Source organism: Petromyzon marinus, chromosome 17 (assembly GCF_048934315.1).
Source record: "Petromyzon marinus isolate PM22_M1 ecotype Great Lakes invasive population chromosome 17, UKy_Petmar_22M1.pri1.0, whole genome shotgun sequence".
Lineage (NCBI taxonomy): Eukaryota > Metazoa > Chordata > Hyperoartia > Petromyzontiformes > Petromyzontidae > Petromyzon > Petromyzon marinus.
The window spans coordinates 10,658,602-10,684,285 of record NC_133683.1 but is presented as its reverse complement, the minus strand read 5'-3'; the positions used below and the strand labels follow the sequence as shown (position 1 = coordinate 10,684,285).

The window sequence follows — 25,684 nt, the reverse complement described above, 5'->3', positions numbered from 1 at the left end:
TACCTGGTCTGCACCGTGGTCTCTCACCTACCCCGGCACATCAGTCAACCCGTAGTAATAGTAGCTACTACTACTACACGTGTAGTATTACTACACGTGTAGTAATAGTAGCTACTACTACACGTGTTGTAGTAGCTACTACTACACGTGAAGTAGTCAGTCAACCCGTACCACCTGGGTCTGCACCGTGGTCTCTCACCTACCCCGGCACATCAGTCAACCCGTACCACCTGGGTCTGTCACTTGATCACAAAGGTGCACCTAGCCTGGCACAAGCGCCGTTCGCCACTTTGCCGCTGTTGCGAGCGGCGAGGGATCACATTTGTCTCGCGTGATTGACAACTTTATATATCTGTATTGGGGATGGGGTGTGGTGTAGTGCGTCTTATTACCCGGTAATTAGTTGCCGTGTCAATGTTAACGTGTTGTTATTGCTGTTGTTGTTGGCGGCATTGATGTCTCCTCGCCATACTGCGTGCAACTCTCTCCGCTTAACCGGTAAGTAGTTGTCGTGTGGAGGCTTTCGCGAGCGATATCATCGATAATATAGATTGTTTTTGTTGGGGGAGGGGGGGTGAGGCTAGATCTCGTAAATATAAATACGTCGTTGGAACCCACGCAGCCAATGTGAGAGGCAGGTTGGTCACGTAAACTATGAACGCGACAATTCGTTACCGCCGAAGCAACACCGGTCTCCACTAAACATTTACAATCTGTGAGCGCGACGTCTCTCTCGCTCTCTCTCTCTCTCCACGGTGATTAGTAACGGGACTCGTCGCCACTGGTGAGTTCGTCCATGAGTAACGGATTACTCCGTCCGTGGCGGGGATTACTTTCGGCTACGAATTGGTGAGGACGTTAACCGAACGCGACCAAGCCACCAATCAAGAATATTCGTCGTGAGCCTCGGCCTCCCACGTGGACCCCGAGGCCTTGGGGCTCCCACGCGAACCCCGAGGCCTTGGGGCTCCCACGCGGACCCCGAGGCCTCCCACGCGGACCCCGAGGCCTTGGGGCTCCCACGCGGACCCCGAGGCCTCCCACGCGGACCCCGAGGCCTCGGGCCTCCCACGCGGACCCCGAGGCCTTGGGGCTCCCACGCGGACCCCGAGGCCTCCCACGCGGACCCCGAGGCCTCGGGCCTCCCACGCGGACCCCGAGGCCTTGGGGCTCCCACACGGACCCCGAGGCCTCCCACGTGGACCCCGAGGCCTCCCACGTGGACCCCGAGGCCTCCCACGTGGACCCCGAGGCCTTGGGGCTCCCACGCGGACCCCGAGGCCTCCCACGCGGACCCCGAGGCCTCGGGCCTCCCACGCGGACCCCGAGGCCTTGGGGCTCCCACACGGACCCCGAGGCCTCCCACGTGGACCCCGAGGCCTCCCACGTGGACCCCGAGGCCTCCCACGTGGACCCCGAGGCCTTGGGGCTCCCACGCGGACCCCGAGGCCTCGGCCTCCCACGCGGACCCCGAGGCCTCGGCCTCCCACGCGGACCCCGAGGCCTCGGGCTCCCACGTGGACCCCGAGGCCTCGGGCTCCCACGTGGACCCCGAGGCCTTGGGGCTCCCACGTGGACCCCGAGGCCTCGGTCCTCCCATGCGGACCCCGAGGCCTTGGGGCTCCCACGCGGACCCCGAGGCCTCGGCCTCCCACGCGGACCCCGAGGCCTCGACCTCCCACATGGACCCCGAGGCCTCGGCCTCCCACGTGGACCCCGAGGCCTTGGGGCTCCCACGCGGACCCCGAGGCCTCGGGCTCCCACGCGGACCCCGAGGCCTCGGGCTCCCACGTGGACCCCCGAGGCCTCGGGCTCCCACGCGGACCCCGAGGCCTCCCACGTGGACCCCCGAGGCCTCATCCCGGATCGAGTTGAGGCTGATCGGTTGCAGGCCCTGGTCGATGTCATCACATGCGTAATTAAGTCATAATAAACAACATTTGTGTGTCTGTGGGACTTTTAATTTTGCCAGTATCCCAAGACGATGAAAATCGCGACTGTTTCTTTACCCTCTCGGGCAATAAAGACATCACAGGAGGCGTTAATAAGACGTCCAAACACCAAATAATGCGTCGAGTCTGCATTAACTACACGAACTTGTGCGTGGAACACTTCAAACAAACATTCTCTCATCGTATACGGATTCAATCTTGATTTGAAGCTTTCGTGACTGCAGAAATCCATAGCCTTTGGTTATTTCGGTAAAGTCTCGTAGGTAGAGAAATAAAATAATTAGTAGCGACACGGGACAAATGTGATTCTCGTGATTTAATAAAACTCGTGGTGTAATCGAGTTGCCGGCACGTGTCCGTCTCCCTTGCGTCTCTCCACCGGCCTCGACAGTGTACTCTGAATAGGGGCAGTTGCCTGGAACGTCGCCTATTCTGTAATAGTCTCGTTCAGGCCACAAGTGTTAACTACTGCAGCATTTGCATCCATTTGTAGTCGTTAACAACGTAGTCGAATGTTAATAAAACGCGTCGTGTTCGTGATGAAGCGAAGTTGTGACTTGTCTATTCCATTATTTTCTTTCCACAACAACAAATCTCGCATACCCCAGAAAGGGCTTCTCTCTCTCACACACCCAGGGGCCTGCGTGATGCACCCCAGGTGAAGATTAAGAAGAACCACTGCTCCTAGGAACAATGCTTTTAGTTTTTAACTAGACGACCAGTGTTGCGTTAACCATGAGTTTAAAACTGTCCGTCGTGTCCGTGATAACTGTCAAGTGTAGTTCTGTCCCAATGTAGCAGCAGCACCACCATCAGTAGCAGCAGGGCAATGGGCTTGCGACTTCATTGATAACGAGGCCACTGGTAAAACCAGGCCGGGTCAGTCTGGACACACCAGGAGGGTTGGTAGAGACAACAAGACTTTGGTTGGGTTCCATCCCCCTCCGATCGTGTTTTAAATGAGAATAGGTTTGATCCCTTTTTTTGTGTTTGGAAACAGAACCGGCGTTAAGATGTTCCACAAACACCAAATGGATTCCTTTGTTGTTGTTAGGAATCATGGCTGCATTAACCACACGTACTTGTGGCAAAACATACAAACGTGCTATGATAATATCTGCATTGTCTTTTAAACTGATTGGCCTGCACCAGAGATGGCCTTCTTCAATCGATTTCTTGTAATCAAGAAATCGATTGTTGATTACAGCACACGCATTCAACACGCCCATGTCTGTGTGTAATCATATTACAAGGAATCAACCTGAAAATTCACAACCATGAATGTAATCAGATTACAAGTAATCAACCCTAACATAATCACGTGACGACGATGATGATGTTGCTGATGTTGTTGAGAGAGAGTAAAGCAGGTCCGGAGATCACTCGTTCACTGAAGTGGTGAGCCCTGGTGTCTCTTGAAGACACGGTTACAACCACAACCACCGTGCCCACAACAACAACAACCACCACCAGCACGACAACAATTACCGGCGATGATGGACGGCACTCATCTCGACCGTAAGGCCGACCCCACCACGCCCCGGGTCAACGTGGCCACAGGTGAGAGCTCATGACCATCGCAAAACCTGTCAACCCCTTATCAGTGCCCTACATTATTACAGACCAACTCAGACATTATTGGTCACCCCGTGCCCCTTATATATCTCAACGGTCATCCTACAAAGTCCCATCACAAGGGAGAGACACAAACAAATTAGATAATTTATTTTATTGCCCGCATTGAAACGACTGTACGCCGTATGGACCTGAAAACTCAATTTCCCTCTACACGAATCTGGAGTAAACCGTGTGGCTTGACAGCTGTGCCATCAGCTGAGCCGCTCAGTGCGGGGAATCGGAAAGCGGGTTCGCAACTTGACGTTGCTCTCTCTGTCTTTAACTTTATTTCATTTGTCGCACGGATGGTCCCGTTTACGACGGAAATCTGTGGTTGCGTGAGAACAGCAGCGACTAAACAAAGACACTTTATGGGTCTCTATGAGGCTGTTAGTCTGCAAGGGTCTCTGTATCTCTATCTATAGGTCTGTATCTCCATCATTGTCTCTGTGTATCTTTATGGGTCTCTCTTGGTATCTATAATCCCGGGATCTCTCTATCTGTCTCTTTGTATCTACTTAGGTTTCTGGGTATCTGTACTGCATCGATATATTTATCTTTCAGTCTCTCTACGTGTCTCTATGAGTCTCTGTGTATCTCTATGGATCTGCATTAACCACACGTGCTTGATGTAAAAGATGCAAACAAATATGCATTCATAATAATGAACAACGTATTGTCCTTGAAACAGATTGGCCTACACCACAGGCAGCCTCTATTATGGCCTTGCCTCACCACCATTGTTAGACTAGAGAACGTCAACAGGCAATACAAATATCAAAGCATTAATAGCTCGGCTCGAGGAGTTATAACTACGGGACCCATTTTGCCGGTATCGAGATGATGACCAAAATTAATGGCTTTACCCTTTCCGGCAAGAATTCAGGAGGTGTTAAGATGTTCAGACACCAAATAGACACTTATTGCAAGAACCCCAGCAAAAAGGTCCCATAGATATAACTGCCCAACCCGATTTCTATTTACATTGCCTTTGCGGCTGTTTGCCTTTTGGGGCCGTCCATAAATGACGTCACGCACCTGCGGAGGGGGGGGGGGTCAGACATTTGTGACGAGGGGGGGGGGTTGAGAAATGTGACGTCACGTGAAAATGCGCAACTTTAAATAAATATAGACAACACGTTCTACCTAATAGTTTAAAGAGATTTGAAGCATGTTTTATTTGTTTTTGGGGGGGCGGGGGCAGAGCTTTGTGACGTCATATTTGAGGGGGGTCTGACTTTTTGTGACGCCGTGTGACGAAGGGGAGGGTGGGGGTCAAAAATCGTTCAAAATCGCGTGACGTCATTTATGGGCGGCCCTATCACTGGTGGTGACGCAAGGCCATGAAGGAGGCCGTCCTCTGGTGTAGGCCAATCAGTTTCAAGGACAGTGCATGTACATGATCAGAGTATGTTTGTTTGCATGTTTTTGCCACAGATATGATGTGTGGTTAATGCAGACTCGAGGCCTTGTGATAGGTGTCTCTTTGGTGTTTGAGCATCTCAACACCTCCTGTATTCTTGCCTGAAAGGGTAAAGCCTTTTTTTTTCCATCTTCATACAGGCGAAAAGGATCCCATAGATTTATGGGTCTGTCAGTATCTCTATCATGTGCCTGTGTATCTATATGGATCGCCTCTGTATCAATCTATCGCTATAGGTCTCTACGTATTATTTATAGGTTCGTCTGTGTCTCTGTATCTCTGTATCTATATCTCTTTGGATCGCTGTATCTCTGGGTCTCTGTGTATCTCTGTGTCTTTGTATCTCTGCGGGTCTCCATATTATTTTGGTGACCCAGGACACTCTTGCGAATGGAACTCCGCCTCTCTAGAAGTTGTCACCTGGTCACACATGATCTACATGACACTGACATGGCTTCACCCACACTGGTGTGCAGACTCCACGCTCAAACCTCATAAAGGTGGCGGTGGCGGAGGGATTCACTTTGGCCAGGTTCCCCAATGGCTGGCGCTTCAATTTGAGTCTGGGGCCCTGCACGCCGTATCAGCGCTCACGCAGTACAGCCAGACTTACGGGTTGACGCTCCGCCTGGCAGAGGTGGACTCAGTGGGTGAGTAGAGGGGCAAGCGGGTGAGTGGCTGAGTTTGTGAGTGTATGAGTGGGTAAGCGAGTGGGTGGATTGGTGAGCGCATGCGCGCATGGGTGGGGGAGCTCAGCAAGTTGCTGGGTGGATGGGTCAGTACTGTATGAGTGGGTGAGTGAGTGGGTTTGTGAGTGTTTGAGTTATATTCTTGGTGTGGTTTTCACACCTGATGATGATTGCTTGTATTGCAGTCGAAACGTCGTGAGAATTTTATTGTTTTATATTTTTATAATTTTATTGTTTCCCTTCTACGTGACTTTACCGAAAGAACCAAGAATATGAATCCCTGCAGTCACGAAAGCTTTAAATCAAAATTTCAATCAAAATAGTTTGAGTTGTTAAGCGAGTGGGTGGGTGGGTGAGCGAATGCATGCGCGGGTGAGTGAGCGAGTGAACAGGTGGGTGAGTAGCGTATAAGTGGGTGAGTGAGTGGGTTTGTGAGTGTATGAGTGGGTAAGCGAGTGGGTGGGTGGGTGAGCGAATGTTTGCCAAAGTGGGTGAACGCGGGAGTAGGTGGGTGGATGAGGCCGTGTACGAATGGACTCGTCAGTGGGTGAGTTGTGTTCGTGCGTCTCCTTCCCGCGTCTCCTCCCAAACATTATCTCCCCGCGTCCTGCATGTCTCCCCCGCCCCATGTCTTCCACCCCCCTCCGCCCCATGTAAGACGGGGTGCTTGGGCATCACTTCACGGTGGCCGCGTTTCTGAGTGGCGACCGCGTCTCCGTGGCCGTGGGGCGCAGCAAGAAGGAGGCGCGTGAAGCGGCAGCAATCGCCGCCATGAAGCTGCTGCTAGGCTGGCAGGGAGATTGCAGCGGTGGCCAGCAGAGGAGGCCGGGGCAGCAGGCGATGGGGGCAGCTGAGGCTGAGAAGACTCGGGGATGCACAGGTAAAGCAGCAGCAGGACTCTTGTAACACGCGTGGGTTTTTCCACCGACACACCTGAGCCAGACCAGCATGTGTGGGTGTCGCTGCCCCATGCTGCCCTGTAGACTTGTGTCGGTGACGCTGTCCCTGCCGCTCTTTGCTGCCCCGTGCTGCTGCTCCCGTGCTGCTGCGCCCCGCCGCCACTGCTGGTACCCGGTAGAGGTGACGGTGCCGGGGCCGCTGCTGCTGGAGTTGGGCATGGGGCCCGAAGCCCAGGAGGCTGTGGCGAGGGCCGTGCGGGAGAAGTGTGCGGAGCTCGTGGAGATGGGGGGACGCTCCCTCGTGGGGGGCAGTGACGGCGCAACCCCCCGGCTGGCGGCGTTCCTTATCAAGCGCGGTGCGGGTCACACACACACACTCATACATACTCAGTTGTCCACTCATAGACTCGCGCACACACACACTCATACATACTCAGTTGTCCACTCACTCAGACTCACGCACACACACACACTCACTCATACATACTCAGTTGTTCACTCACTCATAGACTCACACACACACACTCATACATACTCAGTTGTTCACTCACTCATAGAATCACGCACACACACACTCATACATACTCAGTTGTCCACTCATAGACTCGCGCACACACACACTCATACATACTCAGTTGTCCACTCACTCATAGACTTATGCACACACACACACTCATACATACTCAGTTGTCCACTCACTCATAGGCTTACGCACACACACACTCATACAACTCAGTTGTCCACTCATAGACTCACACACACTCATACATACTCAGTTGTCCACTCACTCATAGACTCACGCACACACACACTCATACATACTCAGTTGTCCACTCACTCATAGACTCACGCACACACACACACTCACTCATACATACTCAGTTGTCCACTCACTCATAGACTCACGCACACACACACACTCATACATACTCAGTTGTCCACTCACTCATAGACTCACGCACACACACACACTCACTCATACATACTCAGTTGTCCACTCACTCATAGACTCACGCACACACACACTCACTCATACATACTCAGTTGTCCTCTCACTCATAGACTCACGCACACACACTCACTCATACATACTCAGTTGTCCTCTCACTCATAGACTCATACACACACACTCTCACTCATACATACTCAGTTGTCCACTCACTCATAGACTCACGCACACACACACACACTCATACATACTCAGTTGTCCACTCACTCATAGACTCACACACTCACTCATACATACTCAGTTGTCCACTTACTCATAGACTCACGCACACACACACTCATTCATACATACTCAGTTGTCCACTCATAGACTCACGCACACACACTCACACACTTGAACACTCACTCTTACATACTCAGTTGTCCACTCACTCATAGACTCACGCACACACACTCGCACACTTGAACACTCACTCTTACATGCACTCACTGATACACACATTTGCTCACTCACTCACACACACTCATTCGCACACACTCACAACAACAACAGCCACCATTCGCCACTAAGTGGCGGTGACGTCACCACGACGCTTGTGCCAGGCCAGGTGCACTTTGAGGCCACGTCCAGTGTCGAAGACTCACTTACAGGACGTCACGGGACAGACCCAGGTCCCATTGGTTGACTGACTGAGATGACTGGCAGTAGCACCAGCTGTGCCCCCCCTACTGTAGCAATTTGCTGCATTTTAGCTGCCCAATGCTCTGCCCGTTGTGAGCATCGCCCCTCTGCCCTCTGTTGTTGTTGGAGGGCGACAGCCTCCAACTGCCCATTAGCGTCCTTCATGAGCCTCCTCCATAGAGGCCGATATTGACAACATTGGGACCAGTCTTCGGCAAGTCCACTCAGCTCCACATCCTTCTGTACCACATTAACCCATTTCTTCTCTAACCTGTACTGCACCCATTTAGCCCCCTCTATCCGGCCAAACAACAGCTTGGGCAAGTGGTGGTTGTGCATGCAGGCTGTTTCAAGGTGACGCAGATGTTCCTTTAAAGTGGTCCACGTTTCGCGAGCATAGAGAAGAAAGGGGTATAACTGTGGCCGAGAAGACCCAAAGTCAGGCAGCTTAAATGCAGCGAGTTGGCACATTGGGAAGCACACGTGATGCATCTGCCAGTGAAATCGATAAACCCATAACACCTGGGTCTGTACCCGTGACCTGCTAGCAGTGAGAGCTTTCCACTCTTCACGTGACTTCGAGGTTCACCTAGCCTGGAAAAAGCGCCGTGGTGATGTCACCACTTAAAGGTCGAACGACAGCTGTTGTGTGTATGTAGGTATGTGTTTGTGTATATGGGGAGTGGTGGTAGAGTGGCTCGCGCGCTGAGCTACAAACCTGGAAATCCGAGTTCCATTCCTGCCCGCGGCTAACACCAGTGACGATTATCCCAACCGGTCCTGGGCTTCGTCGAGGTCGACTTGGCCTCAAACGAGTAGCTGGTGCAGGGTGTGGTAAACATCGCCACCGGGGAGCCAACAGGCGGCCGGATGTGGTGCTGGCCGCCCACCCCCTTCAAGTACCGGGCCGGCCTTCATAAATGCTACTCACTAACAGCACTTGCCCGATCAGTCTGTTAAAGGCTACACGGGGGATCTTTGTCTTTGCGCAGTGGGGCACCCGTTCCGAGTGGTCGCCGTGGGAACCGGCTGGGGCATCTGCTCCGAGACGCCCAGCGGCACGGGCCGAGTGATCCTCGACTCGCACGCCGAGGTGACGGCACGCCGCTCCCTTCAGCGGTAAGCCCCCCATATCCGCCAACCCCCATATTCCCCATATCCACTAATCCCCGTATCCGCCAACCCCCATATCCGCCAACCGCTATATACGCTATCCCCAATATCCGCTCATCGTCACCCACGAAAGCAGACGGCGCGCGGCACTCCCTAACAACGGTAAGAGCCCCGATATCTGCCATATCCACTATCACATTAAATGTCTTGCGAGTTGATGTTGATGCTGTCGATGACGTTGATGTCGATCTGGGAGGCAGGTACCTCTACCGCCAGCTCCTGCTACTCCAAGCCGGTGAGGGGACGGTGCTCTGCAGCACTACCGCTGCTACCCCCGCTGGCGGGCGGCTGCGCTACAGTCTGCAACCGGGGGTCACGCTCCACCTCTACCTGGACCAGCTGCCCCGCGGGGCTGCCCTAGCGTGAGACGCCGCCCCCCACTGCCCCTCACTGAGAAAAGGAGATGCTGCTGCCCCCCCCCCCCCCCCCCGCTGCCCCTCACTGGGGTGCTGGGACGCTGAGATACTGGGACACGGAATCTGAGACGCTGGGACACTGAGACTCTTAGTCTCCGTGTAGGTGTGCATGTGTGTGCATGTGTGTGGACGTGTGTGCACGTGTGTGCATGATGTGTGTGCATGTGCGTGCACGTGTGTGCACGTATGTGCATGTGCTCCCCTCTCTTTTTTCTTCCCCCTCTTCGAATATTTCCTCGCCCTTCTCTCCCCATCCTCTCTCTCCCCGCACCTCCAGCTACCGCCACGGCTCTCAGAACCTGCAGCAGGTGCTGGCGACGGGAGAGAGACACCTGATTTCGGCCTACACGGCCCCACCGGCCCCACCAGCCCTGCAGACCCCGCAGGCCTCGCAGGCCACGCCAGCCGCGTCATGCCAGTCCCAGCTACCGATAGCCGTGATGAGCGGCAGTGACAAGCTGATGCGCTGGGAGGTGCTGGGAGTGCAGGGCAGCCTCCTCAGCATCTTCCTTGAGCCCGTGTACATCAGCTCCATCACACTGGGTGCGTTTTCGCCACCACCACCACAACCACCACCACTCTCACCATCACCAGTAACACCACAATCACCACCACCGTCACTGTACATCAGCTCCATCACACTGGGTGCGCTTTCGCCACCACTACCACCACTCTCACCATCACCAGTAACACCACAATCACCACCACCGTCACTGTACATCAGCTCCATCACACTGGGTGCGTTTTCGCCACCACCACCGCAACCACCACCACTCTCACCATCACCAGTAACACCACAATCACCACCACCGTCACTGTACATCAGCTCCATCACACTGGGTGCGTTTTCGCCACCACCACCACAACCACCACCACTCTCACCATCACCAGTAACACCACAATCACCACCACCGTCACTGTACATCAGCTCCATCACACTGGGTGCGTTTTCGCCACCACAACCACCACCACTCTCACCATCACCAGTAACACCACAATCACCACCACCGTCACTGTACATCAGCTCCATCACACTGGGTGCGTTTTCGCCACCACCACAACCACCACTCTCACCGTCACCAGTAACACCACAATCACCACCACCGTCACTGTACATCAGCTCCATCACACTGGGTGCGTTTTCACCACCACCACCACAACCACCACTCTCACCATCACCAGTAACACCACAATCACCACCACCGTCACTGTACATCAGCTCCATCACACTGGGTGCGTTTTCGCCACCACCACAACCACCACTCTCACCGTCACCAGTAACACCACAATCACCACCACCGTCACTGTACATCAGCTCCATCACACTGGGTGCGTTTTCGCCACCACCACCACAACCACCACCACTCTCACCATCACTAGTAACACCACAATCACCACCACCGTCACTGTACATCAGCTCCATCACACTGGGTGCGTTTTCGCCACCACAACCACCACTCTCACCATCACCAGTAACACCACAATCACCACCACTTTCACTGTACATCAGCTCCATCACTTAGGGTGCGTTTCCACCACCATGATCACCACCTTCAGCGTAAATACCACTATCACCACCACCATGATCACCACCATCATCACCATGTACATTTCCATCAGGCTGGGTTTGTCTCCGCCACCACCACCTTAAACACCACTGTCACCACCACCACCATGTATGTATGTTGAACTTCTTTCACACCGTACATCGCCAACTGCTAATCTGGAGGTGCCAGGGAAAGACAAGAAACTAAACACAAAAGGCAGTTCTAAAGAAATGAGTTTTCAATTTAGTATGTAAGCCCCATCATGCTCGATGGGTCTCCTCCACCATCACCACCATGACCACCGTTACCAAAACCATTACCACCATTACTGCTGCAATCTGCACGGTGTGCCATGTTGCCCAGGTGGACGGGTGAGTGGGTGGGTGACTGGATTGGTGCGTGAGTAGATGAGTGGGTGGGTGGGTGAGTGGGTGGGTGGGTGAGTGGATGGGTGGGTGAGTGGATGGGTGGGTGAGTGGGTCATTGGATTGTTTCAGTGGGTGGGTGAGTGCGTCGGTGAGTGGGTGATCGGGTGGGCGGGTGAGTGCGTGAGTTGAGTGGTGGAGCGGGGGAGCGGGCGAGCGAGCGGGCGAGCGTGTGAGCAGGTGGGCAAGAGAGCAAGCTCCTGCGTGTCGCCAGGTGGAGCGGAGGCCTCGTGGAACTGTGTGGAGTCGCTGCGGTCGGCGGTGCACGGCCGCGTGTCGCTGCGCCTCTGCGCTGAACTCCCCGGCGCCTACCTCACCAACATTGCGCACATCGGCCACGTGCCCCCAACCGGGGGACCACGGAGGAGGGGGCCAGGGGAAGAGGCCGTGAACTGGAGCGAGGGCGACAGCAGCGTGGAGGTGGTGGAGCCGGCGACGGGGAGAGAGTCGCCCACGTGAGTCGACTCGCTCCTCACTGCCGCCCGCTCACCGTCGCTCGACAACACTCGAACGTGGCTCACCATCGCTCACCATCGACCACTCGCCGGCCACTCGCCTTCACTCGGAACCATCACCAGCATGACTACCACTATCGCCAACATCACTAATACCACCGCTATCATCACCACCACGATCTTTATCATCACCACGATCTTCATCATCACCATTCTCGCCCAAATTCTCGCCTGTCTCTTCACCCGTCTCCACCTCACCCGTCTCCACCTCACCCGTCTCCACCTCACCCATCTCCACCTCACCCGTCTCCACCTCACCCGTCTCCACCTCACCCGTCTCCACCTCACCCGTCTCCACCTCACCCGTCTCCACCTCACCCGTCTCCACCTCACCCGTCTCCACCTCACCCGTCTCCACCTCACCCGTCTCCACCTCACCCGTCTCCACCTCACCCGTCTCCACCTCACCCGTCTCCACCTCACCCGTCTCCACCTCACCCGTCTCCACCTCACCCGTCTCCACCTCACCCGTCTCCTCGCCCCCAGGTCCCCGTTTGTGTCGTCCCAGCACCACGCGAGTCGTCTGTGCAAGGCGGCCATGCTGTCTCGCCTGCGCCTCGTGGCGTCTCGCTCCTCTTCCTCCTCCACCTCCTCCACCTCCTCCGTGTCCACGGCACCGGCCGTGTCCGTCCCGGCGCTGCTGTCGCTGTCGTACAGCGCGTGCAAGGCGCTGGCAAGCGACTACCAGCAGGCCAAGGCCGCTTTCCACCGCCACGCTCACCACCTCGGCCTGGGAGCCTGGCAGACCCGCCCCAGCACGCTCACCGCCTTCACCCGCTGAGCGCTCGCTCAACGCTTGCTCAGTCGCTCGCCACCACCACGCTCATCACCATCGCGTCCACTCGCCACGCTCGTCACCGCCGCCACGCTCACTCGTCACAGCCACTTTCACCGCCGCTACGGTCGCTACCGCCGGACTCGCCACCGCCACGCCCACCTCCACTATGGTGTCCACCACCACCACCACGCTCATCACCCCCACACTCGGCACCATCACACTCGCCACCACTCTCGCCACTACGCTGACCACCATCACGCTCGTCACCACGATCGCCACCACAACGCTTGCCACCAGCAAACTCGCCACCACGCTTCCCAGCACCACCACCACCACGCTCATCGCCCCCACACTCGGCACCATCACACTCGCCACCACTCTCGCCACTACGCTGACCACCATCACGCTCGTCACCACGATCGCCACCACAACGCTTGCCACCAGCAAACTCGCCACCACGCTTCCCAGCACCACCACCACCACGCTAACTTTCACCTGTTGATTTGTGTTGCCGCATTGTGTTGGTACGAGGAGGTTCATAATAGTTGTCAAGTTCACGGTGGCCATGGCAAAGACACTGAGCCAGCACAGCTGAGATCCTGGGCCCGAGCCCTGGGTGTCTCTCGGGGAGTTCATGATGGCCGTGTCGCAGAAACCAAGCCAACACAGCTGACAACCTTAGTTTGATTACTTTCCAATGGGGTTCACAATGGCCACGTCAGGTTCATAATGTCCGTGCCGGTGCCACGGTGGCTGCGCGTTCCACCGGTTCCGTCTACAAGTCTTCACTCTTCGTTTCCCTGTGCCCTCCGCCTCCAGTTTGAGGCCTCCACCGTCTTGTCCACCGTGTGCACGCCGTGATCTGCAAGGCCACTGTCGGCGCTGCAGTTTCTTTGCAAAAAAAAATCAATAAAACCGCACTGCTCAAACGCTCGCACCGCAGCCGTGCACGCGTTCGTGGGAAGGGAACGAGGAGAAAATAGGAACTAGGATGGGAAGGGAGCAGAGAAACGTGAGCAAACGGGAAGGGGGGGGAAAGAGGAATGACCAGGCCACGGTGTGTGGGGCTGATGAAGAGGGTGGTTGACGGGTCATGATTCGAGCGGAGGAGGGAAGAGAGAAGGAGCGAGCAGACATGGTGAGCTGCACAGAGGAGCAGCGACGTCGGGTTTCACGGGGGGGGGGGGAGGGCGGTGGCGTGGAGGAGAGGGATTCAAAGTGGGGGTGGCTGCACACAAAGTCGCGTCATTCACAGGAGGCTTGGGCCGGTTTACAAATAGAGATGGAGATCTGTGGATGAGAGGGGAGGGATTCGGTTGGGGAGGTGGCTGCGCATAGGTCACGTGATTTACGGGAGGCTCGAGCCGACTGAGATGGGAGAGATGTTGGTCATCATCTCGATTCGTAACGCCGCCGCACGGCGGTCGCACGCTCATGGAGAGAGAAGAGGAACGAGAGACGGGCGGGGAAGGCAGAAGCTGCAGCCCACGTGTTGAGGAGGCGGCGCTACCAACAATTGCCCAAGCTCTGCGGTCTTCTACTGGTGTTATTTGGCCCAGTTAATACATTTATACGTGTGGGACGAAATCGGAGCAAACTGAATGAAAGTCTGAATTTAATGATTACTTTAATCGTGAATGATTGGTGGTGGTTCTGGTGGTGATGTTGATGGCGGTCCTCGTGGTGGTAATGGTGGAATTGGTGGTGTTGGTTGTGGTTCTGGTGGTGATTGTGGTTTTGGTGTTAATATTGGTTGTGATGGTGGTGATTGTGGTTTTGGTGTTAATATTGGTTGTGATGGTGGTGATTGTGGTTTTGGTGTTAATATTGGTTGTGATGGTGGTATTGGTGGTGGTGATGGTAGTATTGGTGGTGGTGATGGTATTGGTGGTATTGGTGATGTTGGTAGTGGTCATGGTGGTGGTATTGGTGGTGTTGGTAATGCTGACGGTGGTGGTAATGATGGTGTGGATATTGGTGGTGGTAGTATTGGTGGTGATTGGTGGCTTCGGAAGACAACGCAGTTGTAACACACCAGCAAGGTAACCGGGATCAAATCCCAACTCGGGCGCCTTTCTGTGTGAAGTTTGTTCCGTTCTGCGTGAAGTTTGTTCCGTTCTGCGTGAAGTTTGTTCCGTTCTGCGTGGGTTTCCTGCGACGTCTCCACTTTCCTCTCTCAGCTAAACCTCCAAACACAGCGGAACTGGTTCAGTATTGGCCAAACGACACCGCCAATGAATGAGAAATCGCCTGCACGTCACTCACTAGGGTTCACACAGCAGCAGTAGCATCGCCTGAAAACAAAACCTGGCAGGACCCTCTTGAACATTGAGTCCTGAGAGTCGGGAGAGGCTTTCCCGGGCGAACGAGCGGAATCTTAAACTGGTGGCTTTCGCGTGAAAAACTGGTTCCTGGTCAAAACCGGTTAACCCGTACGCGCAGGTCGGTGAGATGTCATGGCGATGATTATAGACCGCCGAGGTCGCCGATTTGACTCAAAAATCCCGGCGTGGCAGTTGCAACAACGAATGGCGCAGGTCGCGTGTGGTGGTGGTTGTTGTGGTTGTTGGTGGTGGTGATGGGGTTAAAGTGCGTGGGGGAGCGGTGGTGCAGCGGTTAGCGCGCTGCTGTGGCTACGAACCCGGTGACCCGAGTTCGAATCCCGCTCACGGCCACCAACAACCAGTGACGATTGTTTGAAATCCGGTCCTGTGCCTCCCCTAGGTCGACTCGGCCTCAAACGAGTAACCTGGTGCGGTGCGTAGTAAACATAGTTCATAGTTCATAGTTTCATTTATTTGGTATAGCCCTGTGAGCCATTCGGCTCTTGAATCGGGTGCAACCGCAACAAACAAAAAAACATGAACAAGAAAACACCTTAAAGTGATTATGTGACTGTGCAAACAGAAAATACAGGAAAAAAATATCAAAATATTCCTGAAATAGCACCGTACACCAACGCTGTGTGCAAAAATCCCAGTGGGATGCAAGTCAAATAACAACAACCACAAGACAACTAAGATTAAGGCCATCAGTCTAACTCCGTACTACAATAAACAAAAACATGGCCAAAATCACCAAAATAAAAGCCATAAATCCAATGTAACAGTGATCATAGGGACTGTGATCGAATTTTTAACAATAAACTACATAAATAAATTATAACACCAAAATCTAGAGCCACTGGGGGAGACAAAGGCGGCCGGGCGTGGTTGCTGGCCGCCCCCTTCGTAGGTGCTGCTGCTCGCTAACAGCACTAGCCCCAACAGTCTGTTAATGTCTAGATTTGAAGCTTTCGTGACTGCAGGAATCCAAACTCTTTGGTTCTTTCGGTACAAGTCACGCAGGTAGGGAAATAAAATAAATCACGACGTTTCGGGCGCAACACAAGCGTCCGTCATCAGGTGGGAAAGCGTTGGTCTGCTGCTGAGGCAGACTGTTTTAAGAGGCTACACGGGTGATCTGTGGGGGGTAACGCGGGGGTAGTCGCCCCTTGTCGGTGTGGAAGAGGGGGCCCACGTCCCCTGCGGGCCTCCGTCTCGTGCAGGAGGCCCCCCACCCACGAGCGAGCAGTTGCAGGGGCTGCGCCTGTGCCTACGGATCGTCGCGCACAGCCGAACGGCGGAACCGGATACGAGAAGAAATCTGAATAAATTAGGAAATATTAATAAATTATATAATATTACAAATTTATATATCAATACATTATATAATATTAATACATTATATAATATTAAAAATTTATATAATATTAATAAATTACATATTACAAATTTATATAATATTCATACATTATATAATATTAATAAATTAGAAAATATTGATAAATTATATAATATTAATAAATTATCACGGTCAATTAGTTGATATGCATAAATTCGCAAAACTGAATAAATTAGATGTGAATAAATTACCAAAACAAAATAAATTAGCTATGCTTAATAAATTTGGTCATTTTGATGACATATGCTAAACTGAATAAATGAGATAATATGAATACATTTGCAAAACTGATTGAATTATATCAACTAAATTAGCAAAACAATAAATAAGCGAACATTTATGAACAAAATATGACTTACCAAATGCATTCTCAAAACCGATTAAACTGGCAAACACGAATTAATGAGCACTTCTGAATAAATGAACACTCGGAACAAAATCAAACTTTATCAAGGTAATTTATAATGAAACGCATTAACCACTCGTGAATATTAAATAGCAAGGGTTGATAACGGGGCCCCACCACGTGGTCGCGTCACGTGGTGCGACCACGTGACGCTCAGGCCGCGCAGCCATTGACGATCTGGTTCGACTCCGGCTGAAGTTCCCGTGAGGAGATTTTTTTATCTCTAATCTCAAATCTCTCGTCTCAAGCCTCCTCTCACCCCGCTCAGCTGAGACTCCCCAGAGATGTGCGACATCAACATCGACAACTTCTTCCAGAAGCTTCCGGAGATGAGAGAGGCGATCTTCCAGGCGGACTTCATCGGTAAAGTTTTTGGGTGGTTTTAATCTTTTTTTAAACAAAACAAAAGCAGGAATGACATGATATAACGAATGTTTTCACATTTATATGGGACTATGGTTTTTAATGGAATGACATGATGACAAATGTAATGTTAATAGCTTCAAAAGGAAAGTTTCTCTCTCTCTTCGTTCGCCATCGTCGTCAACGCGCGTCTGGAACTTTCTCCACGTGGATCTACAGAGGGCCGGGCAGAAGTGTTTACAACAAAAACACTTTTTTGTTTGAAGCACCCTGTTTATTACTACGATATACGTGGACCCGCGGTGTAGAAGGAGGTGGTGGTGGTTAAACACCAAACAAAAACACGTGAATTATTATTACTATTTCTATTAGCTCGTTAGGTAAAGTCACGTTGCAGGGAAACAATAAAATAATAAAATATATATTTATATACATATTTTATTGCACAAACAATAAAGTAATAAAATATATATAAAACAATAAAAATTCTCACGACGTTTCGACCATAACACAAACGGTCGTCATCAGGTGTGTTATGGTCGAAACGTCGTGAGAATTTTTTATTGTTTTATATATTTTTTTATTATTTTATTGTTTCCCTTCAACGTGGTGACTTTACCGAAAGAGCTAAGAATATGAATTACTGCAGTCACGAAAGCTTTAAATCAAAAATGTATTATTTTTATTATTTCAACACTAAACCCCTACAGAGGTGTGGTGACCCGTTTATCTGTAACCACGGCGGTCAGTTAGTGGACACCTCCTTGTTGCGGTTCGTGGGAGGGAGGCGAACGTTCCGTCCTCGCTGTAACTACATACACTGTGTAACAAACATAAACATCATTGGAAACCTCATTTGCCAGTAACAAAATATGATAATTGGTTTTTTTACCCTTTTATCTGGCAACAAAACTGACACCTTTTTTTTACAAGGAGTCATGTTTACATTGACCACAATACCTGCGGTCGGAACGCAAACACAAAACAACTCTGATAATGCGCTGTCCTACCAGACAGTCTCGTCCCCGTCACCTGATGAAGGCCGCTTGTGTTGTGGCCGAAACGTCGTGAGAATATTATTGTGTTATCTTATTTTATCAATGTATTATTTTATTCTCATTCTACGTGACTTTACCTGAAAGAACCAAAGAAAATGAATCCTTGCAGTCACGAAAGCTTTAAATCGAAATGTATGTGGCACTGTCCTTGAAATTGATTGGTCCACACCCGAGACAGCTTTCTTTAGAGCCTCGTCTCGGGTGTGGACCAATCAATTTCAAGGACAGTGCCACATACATTATCAGAGTTGTTGTTTTGTATTTGCGTTCAGACCGCAGGTATTGTGGTCAATGTAAACATGACTCCTTGTGAAAAAAAGGTGTCAGTTTTGTTGCCAGATAAAAGGGTAAAAAAAATAATTATATTTTGTTACTGGCAAATGAGGTTTCCAGTGGTGTAAATGCTTACCCCGAGCTCTCATACTCTGATGGTGCATTGTCTTTGAGTTGTGCGACGCCTTTTGGCGTCTTCTGGTCCAACACCATGTGAGACGAGGCTCTAAAGAAAGCTGTCTCGGGTGTGGACCAATCAATTTCAAGGACAGTGCCACATACATTATCAGAGTTGTTGTTTTGTTGTTTGCGTTCCGACCGCAGGTATTGTGGTCAATGTAAACATGACTCCTTGTGAAAAAGGTGTCAGTTTTGTTGCCAGATAAAAGGGTAAAAAAACAATTATCAAACATAAACATTACTTGTTCCTGGGTACTAAGTGTTATTTCCCAATTGCTTATGCCTCCAAGGTACAGAAAGGGGCTATCATTATTATTCCCCACAAAAACTTGGGTTTTGTGACCAGGACATTTATATTTTTAAATTGACCTATTTGCAATGAGAACACGTGGTGTGCATGTGTGTCATTGCTTGATACAAAATCCTGGTCACAAAAGCAAAGTTTGTGTGGAATGTGACATTTATTATATTACACGCTTTAACTCTGTTGTATCCTCAAATCTCGTAACGAAATTTTAACCCACTTCCCAATGCCGCATCGACTGCAAACGTGGTATACGTACGTCATACTGATGACAATACTATATTCTATCATTAAAAATAAAATATTTGTTAACATTTTTTTTTATATGTTATATGTTCGGCTTGGCTGTAATTGTCCACGCTCCCCCTTACGTCTTCCTGGAGTCGTGGAGTTCTGACGTTACTAGTACAGTACATTTCATTAAAGCGTGGTTTTAAACAAGTGTTTTTTTATATTACTTATCCTATACTTTTGAGGCATGAACAATGATAAAATAAGACTTCGTACCCAGGAACAGAAATGGTGTTACACAGTGACAATATTCACACGGAGGCAGCGCTGCGTTCAACGCAATTTGATCATTACCGTCACGAGGGCCCTCCCCAAATGCCTTGGTGCCGTATCACGACTACTCGGCCCTGCCCCTCTTATTGATGTGGACACGAACAAGGGCCATTGCACGAAACGTCGCCCGTCACGTGACAGGTTTTTTTTTTCCCTCTCCCTTCTCTTGTAAGGCTGCAGCATTTTTTGACACGCGGCGCGTTTTGAGATTTGCCTTAACGCACAACGTTGCAGCTCTGAAGCGAGAGAGAGGCACGCGTTGTGTGTGTGCGTGTGTCGTCCGTGTGTGTTGTGCCATTGGTGGGGAGCGGTGGTGTAGCGGTTAGCGCTACGCTGCGCTACGAACCTGGCCACCCGGGTTCGATTCCCGCTCAAGGCCAACACCGGTGACGATTGTATCTGAACCGGTCCTGGGCCTCCCCTAGGTCGACTCGGCCTCAAATGAGTACCTGGTGCGATGTGTTAACATCGCCACAGGAGAGACAAAGGCGGCCGGACGTGGTGTTGGCCACCCACCCCCTCGTGTGCCGTGCCGGCCTTCATAGGTGGTGCTCGCTAACAGCACTTGCCCCTACAGTCTGTTAAGGCTACACGGGGAATCTTTGTTGTACCAATGCGGTCACGTTGCACCCTGTACGGCAGCGAAGGTGACCTTGAAAGCATTGTCATCAAGACAATGTGGGGCTTCCACAGTCAACGTGGAAACGAAATATCGGGGCAACGTTGGGTCAAGGTTAGACCAACGTTGGGTCAAGGTTAGACCAACGTTAGATCAACGGTGGCCCAACGTTGACATGTTTACTTGCATAAAGCGTCCATCCCACCATCCGAAGGTGGTAGAAGTTCAGGTTGACGAGACGGCATCGGGGTGATGGACGACCCAGCACTCAGTGATTCACTCGCCCACTCTTACGGATGCACTCACTCAACCACTCACCCACCTACTCACTCTTCAACTCGCTCACTGGCTCATCAACTTACTCAGCCACCCACTCACATCCATTCACACTACCCTCTCACAACTACCCAGCCATTCATCCACTCACTCACTGATCCACTGCAGTCACTCACCCATCCACTCACTAAACTATTCACTCACCCATCCACTCACTAAACTATTCACTCACCCATCCACTCACTAACCTATTCACTCACCCATCCACTCACTAACCTATTCACTCACCCATCCACTCACTAAACTATTCACTCACCCATCCACTCACTAAACTATTCACTCACCCATCCACTCACTAACCTATTCACTCACCCATCCACTCACTAAACTATTCACTCACCCATCCGCTCACTAACCTATTCACTCACCCATCCGCTCACTAAACTATTCACTCACCTATCCACTCACTAACCTATTCACTCACCCATTCACTCACTAACCTATTCACTCACCCATCCACTCACTAACCTATTCACTCACCCATCCACTCACTAAACTATTCACTCACCCATCCACTCACTAACCTATTCACTCACCCATCCGCTCACTAACCTATTCACTCACCCATCTGCTCACTAAACTATTCACTCACCCATCCACTCACTAACCTATTCACTCACCCATCCACTCACTAAACTATTTACTCACCCATCCACTCACTAACCTATTCACTCACCCATCCACTCACTAACCTATTCACTCACCCATCCACTCACTAAACTATTCACTCACCCATCCACTCGCTAAACTATTCACTCACCCATCCACTCACTAAACGATTCACTCACCCATCCACTCACTAAACTATTCACTCACCCATCCACTCACTAACCTATTCACTCACCCATCCACTCACTAAAATATTCACTCACCCATCCACTCACTAAACTATTCACTCACCCATCCACTCACTAACCTATTCGCTCACCCATCCACTCACTAAACTATTCACTCACCCATCCACTCACTAAACTATTCACTCACACATCCACTCACTAAACTATTCACTCACCCATCCACTCACTAACCTATTCACTCACTAAACTATTCACTCACCCATCCACTCACTAAATATGCACTCACCCATCCACTCACTAAACTATTCACTCACCCATACACTCACTAACCTGTTCGCTCACCCATCCACTCACTAAACTATTCACTCACCCATCTACTCACTAAACTATTCACTCACCAATCCATTCACTAAACTATTCACTCACCCATCCACTCACTAACCTATTCACTCACCCATCCACTCACTAAACTATTCACTCACCCATACACTCACTAACCTATTCACTCACGCATCCACTCACTAAACTATTCACTCACCCATCCACTCACTAACCTATTCACTCACCCATCCACTCACTAAACTATTTACTCACCCATCCACTCACTAAACTTTTCACTCACCCATCCACTCACTAAACTGTTCACTCACCCATCCACTCACTAAAACTAAACTATTCACTCACCCATCCACTCACTAAACTGTTCACTCACCCATCCACTCACTAAACTATTCACTCACCCATCCACTCACTAACCTATTCACTCACCCATCCACTCACTAACCTATTCACTCACCCATCCACTCACTAAACTGTTCGCTCACCCATCCACTCACTAAAACTAAACTATTCACTCACCCATCCGCTCACTAAACTGTTCACTCACCCATCCACTCACTAACCTATTCACTCACCCGTCCACTCACTAAACTATTCACTGACCCATCCACTCACTAAACTGTTCACTCACCCATCCACTCACTAAACTATTCACTCAGCCATCCACTCACTAAACTATTCACTCACCCATCCACTCACTAAACTATTCACTCAGCCATCCACTCACAAAACTATTCACGCACGCACTCACTGATCCACTGCAGTCACTCACTGGTGTACAGTCGTCACCTTATTTTTCCTCGATTATTGCTACCACAATTGTCACCATTCCTGTGAACTTCACTCTGAGTCCTACTTCACCGGACTTGGGTCTACCAGACACTGTTTCATATCATCCACCACCACACTGCAGGTCACAACTCACTCAAACACGCAGTCAACCATTGGCTCATTCACTCACCCACACATCATGCACACAATCACTCGCCCACCCACTCGCCCACCCACTCGCCCACTCACTCGCCCACTCGTCCACACACTCGCCCACGCACTCACCCACAATGCACGTCACCTCACTTCCCTCTCTGCTTTTCCCCTCTCACTGCTCCACTCTGGGAATCCCCTCTCCCTACTGTACCACCGTCATCATTGTCCCTCTTCCCCCACGCTGTCACAACAACAACAACAACAGAAGCAACAATAACAGACACAACAACCACCACCATCTCTCTCGGTTCAAGGAGTGTGCTTAATTGATGCCCATTACAAGTTTGATAACAGTGCTGCTTGTTGCTAACCGCTTGGGGTTTTGGAACTTTGGGCCTTGTGCTCAACAACTGTCAAAAAAAAAAGCAAATGCCTGTTCCGTCAGTATTCTTACAGATCCCATCAGCCACACACAGCCACCTCCATCTGGGATTAGTGATCCTTGTGGCAGCATTGATTGAGAACAGTATCTCATTAGCAGCAGTCAGGCTTTGCTTGAACCAGTGCTGGTGAACTTCCAGATGTTTCTAGACAGGGACCGGTTTTGACATTCTGCGTCTCTTCAGCAGAGATATTCGCCAGATTTGAAAGATGTACACCGTAAATCACTTGTTGGCATCAGCCGCAACCGTCGCTCCCTGCCGGCAGCAGGCCGATGCCCCTGGTCACTCTTGAAGATGAGGCTTTGACCGGAGTTCGCGTGAGAGTTTATACTCCTTTGACGAGATCACCGAGGTATTGTGGTTCATTTGTGGCAAGCACTTTGTGCGTAATGAGTGCAACTTGACAATGTATCCGTTCAGCAGTCGGAAGCCAATGCAACTCAGCAAGCACTGGGCGGACGTGGTCGGATCTCGCAGTACCCGCGACGACACCTGTGCACACTGTAGCTTGGTAATGTTCATGGCGGATGTCCCGTAGAGTAGCGAGTTGCAATTATCGAGCCTTTGTCGATACTACGCTACACGCCATCGTGTTGGCTATGTCACCACTCAAGTGGTCTCTATGGGTCTCTATGTATCTCTTTTGTATCTCTCCTGCATATATCTCCATGGATCTTTATTTTTCTCCATGTCATCTCTCGGCGCCCAGCAGCGCTGACGATGGTGGTGATGATGTCGTTGCTCATGTGGCTCGCTATGTTAATAGGTGTGCATTAACTATGCTAAGTAATCCACAGCTATCGACACGGAGCTCAGTGGACTGGACGCGGGGCCTCTCTCGCGCTTCAGGTACCCACGATCCGCACAACGACCCTTTTTTTTCCACTGGCACAACCACGCCGTGCCGGCGCCAGGCTGTTTTTCTTTTTCCACTGCAGAAGCCGTGCCGTGCCGTGCCGCTGACATCACATGCAGAGAACGAGTCGAGACGCGAGCACACACGCACGTAGATTAACTCTGCCACGGCCATTATGATCCTCCCCCCTGAGAGGGAGAGGCCCGTTGCTCAAACCCAGGATCTCGGTGTCTCCGACGTGACCAGGATGAACACCCTGAGAGAGAGCGAGACACCCAGGATCTTAGCAGTGCTGGCTTGCTCGTTGTCTCCACCGCAGCAATTATAAACCTACTGAACCACGCGGTGTAAATGATACCCATGCTGTTTTGTGTGTGTGCGCGCATTGTGGATTATGCCGATGGTTAGTTTGTGTTAAATTGACCATAGCCCACAACAGCTGCGCCACTGCGCCCCCCAGATACACAGACGGAGATCCCCCGTATAGCCTTAACAGACTGTAGGGACAAGTGCTGTTGATGAGCACCTATGAAGTCCGGCACACATGGCGGGGTCGGTGACAGCACCACCCCAGCCACCTACGTCCCCTTAGTAGTGACGTTTACACATCGCACAAATCACTCACTCAAGGCGGCGTCGAGGTAGGGGAGTGTTCTTCACTAGTTTTGCCGATAAGGCTTCAGTGTGAGGGCCGCCACACATTTTAAACCATCGGGGTTTGTGTATTGTCGCGGGCTGGGTGTCAGAGGCCACACATGGAAGGCTACCAGAGCCCGCCAGTGGCCCGCGGGCCTTGCGGTGGAGAACACTGCGGTAGGAGATCCGCAGGACCGGATGAGATGATCGTCACTGGTGTTGGCCTTGAGCGGGAATCGAACTCGGGTCGCCGGGTTCGTGGCGCCCCACTACTCCTCCCCATTGCGAAGACAAAGACACGGGGCACTCACAGGGGTCGTGTTGCTGCTGCTGCTGTGTGTGGCCGTGTGTGTGCGATGAAGTCTGTTCGACTCCCCGCGAGACCACTACACCCGGAGGAGGGAGAGCGCCCTGGTCTACTCCATCGTGCAGCTTGGTGAGGCCCCTACCGCCTCCTCGTACTCCCTCCCCTCCTCGCTGCCCTCCTCACCCCCCCCTGTCCACCCGGTGGTGGCGCTATCGTTCACCGCTTTTGTTTCGGAAGTTCACGGTTCGATTTACAGCGGCAGACCGCCCTGGTTAATACCGTGGTGTTTTGTGCGTCGCTGAGTGGGTGATCGTCGTCATCATTATCATCATCTCTTTACCATCTCAATCATCTCTATCATCACCACAGTCATTATCATCATCAGCAGTAGAATCTACATCCCTTCATGGTGACATTTCGCAGTGGTGAGATATTAACTACCTCGCCTGGCATGCAGGAGGTTACGGATTTGATTCCGACCCTGACGCC

General features: G+C 51.5%; 2 protein-coding genes across 5 annotated transcripts in view; both read left to right on the top strand.

Moving 5' to 3' along the window:
* The first annotated feature begins 97 nt into the window (after nt 1-97).
* LOC116943357 (adenosine deaminase domain-containing protein 1-like) lies at nt 98-13,993 on the top strand. 4 transcript variants are annotated; one of them, XM_076067602.1, is made up of 10 exons: nt 98-498; nt 3,311-3,512; nt 5,469-5,642; nt 6,340-6,561; nt 6,760-6,936; nt 9,203-9,329; nt 9,584-9,745; nt 10,077-10,342; nt 11,986-12,226; nt 12,773-13,993. In XM_076067602.1, exons 2-10 carry the CDS (start codon nt 3,446-3,448, stop codon nt 13,065-13,067), a joined length of 1,731 nt encoding a protein of 576 aa, XP_075923717.1. In that variant the 5' UTR covers nt 98-498; nt 3,311-3,445; the 3' UTR covers nt 13,068-13,993. The 4 variants fall into 4 exon arrangements, with proteins under 4 accessions (XP_075923717.1, XP_075923720.1, XP_075923718.1 ...); XM_076067605.1 differs by lacking the exon at nt 98-498 and adding an exon at nt 545-638; XM_076067603.1 differs by lacking the exon at nt 98-498 and adding an exon at nt 645-784.
* Nucleotides 13,994-17,312: 3,319 nt separating this feature from the next.
* Nucleotides 17,313-25,684, top strand: part of PNLDC1 (PARN like ribonuclease domain containing exonuclease 1) — a 34,882-nt gene continuing 26,510 nt past the window's right edge. Inside the window, exons 1-3 of the mRNA XM_032956193.2 lie at nt 17,313-17,556; nt 24,194-24,245; nt 25,251-25,324. Of these exons, the coding sequence (XP_032812084.2) occupies nt 17,478-17,556; nt 24,194-24,245; nt 25,251-25,324 (205 nt within the window). The 5' untranslated portion in view covers nt 17,313-17,477. The remainder of the gene's footprint in view (nt 17,557-24,193; nt 24,246-25,250; nt 25,325-25,684) is intronic.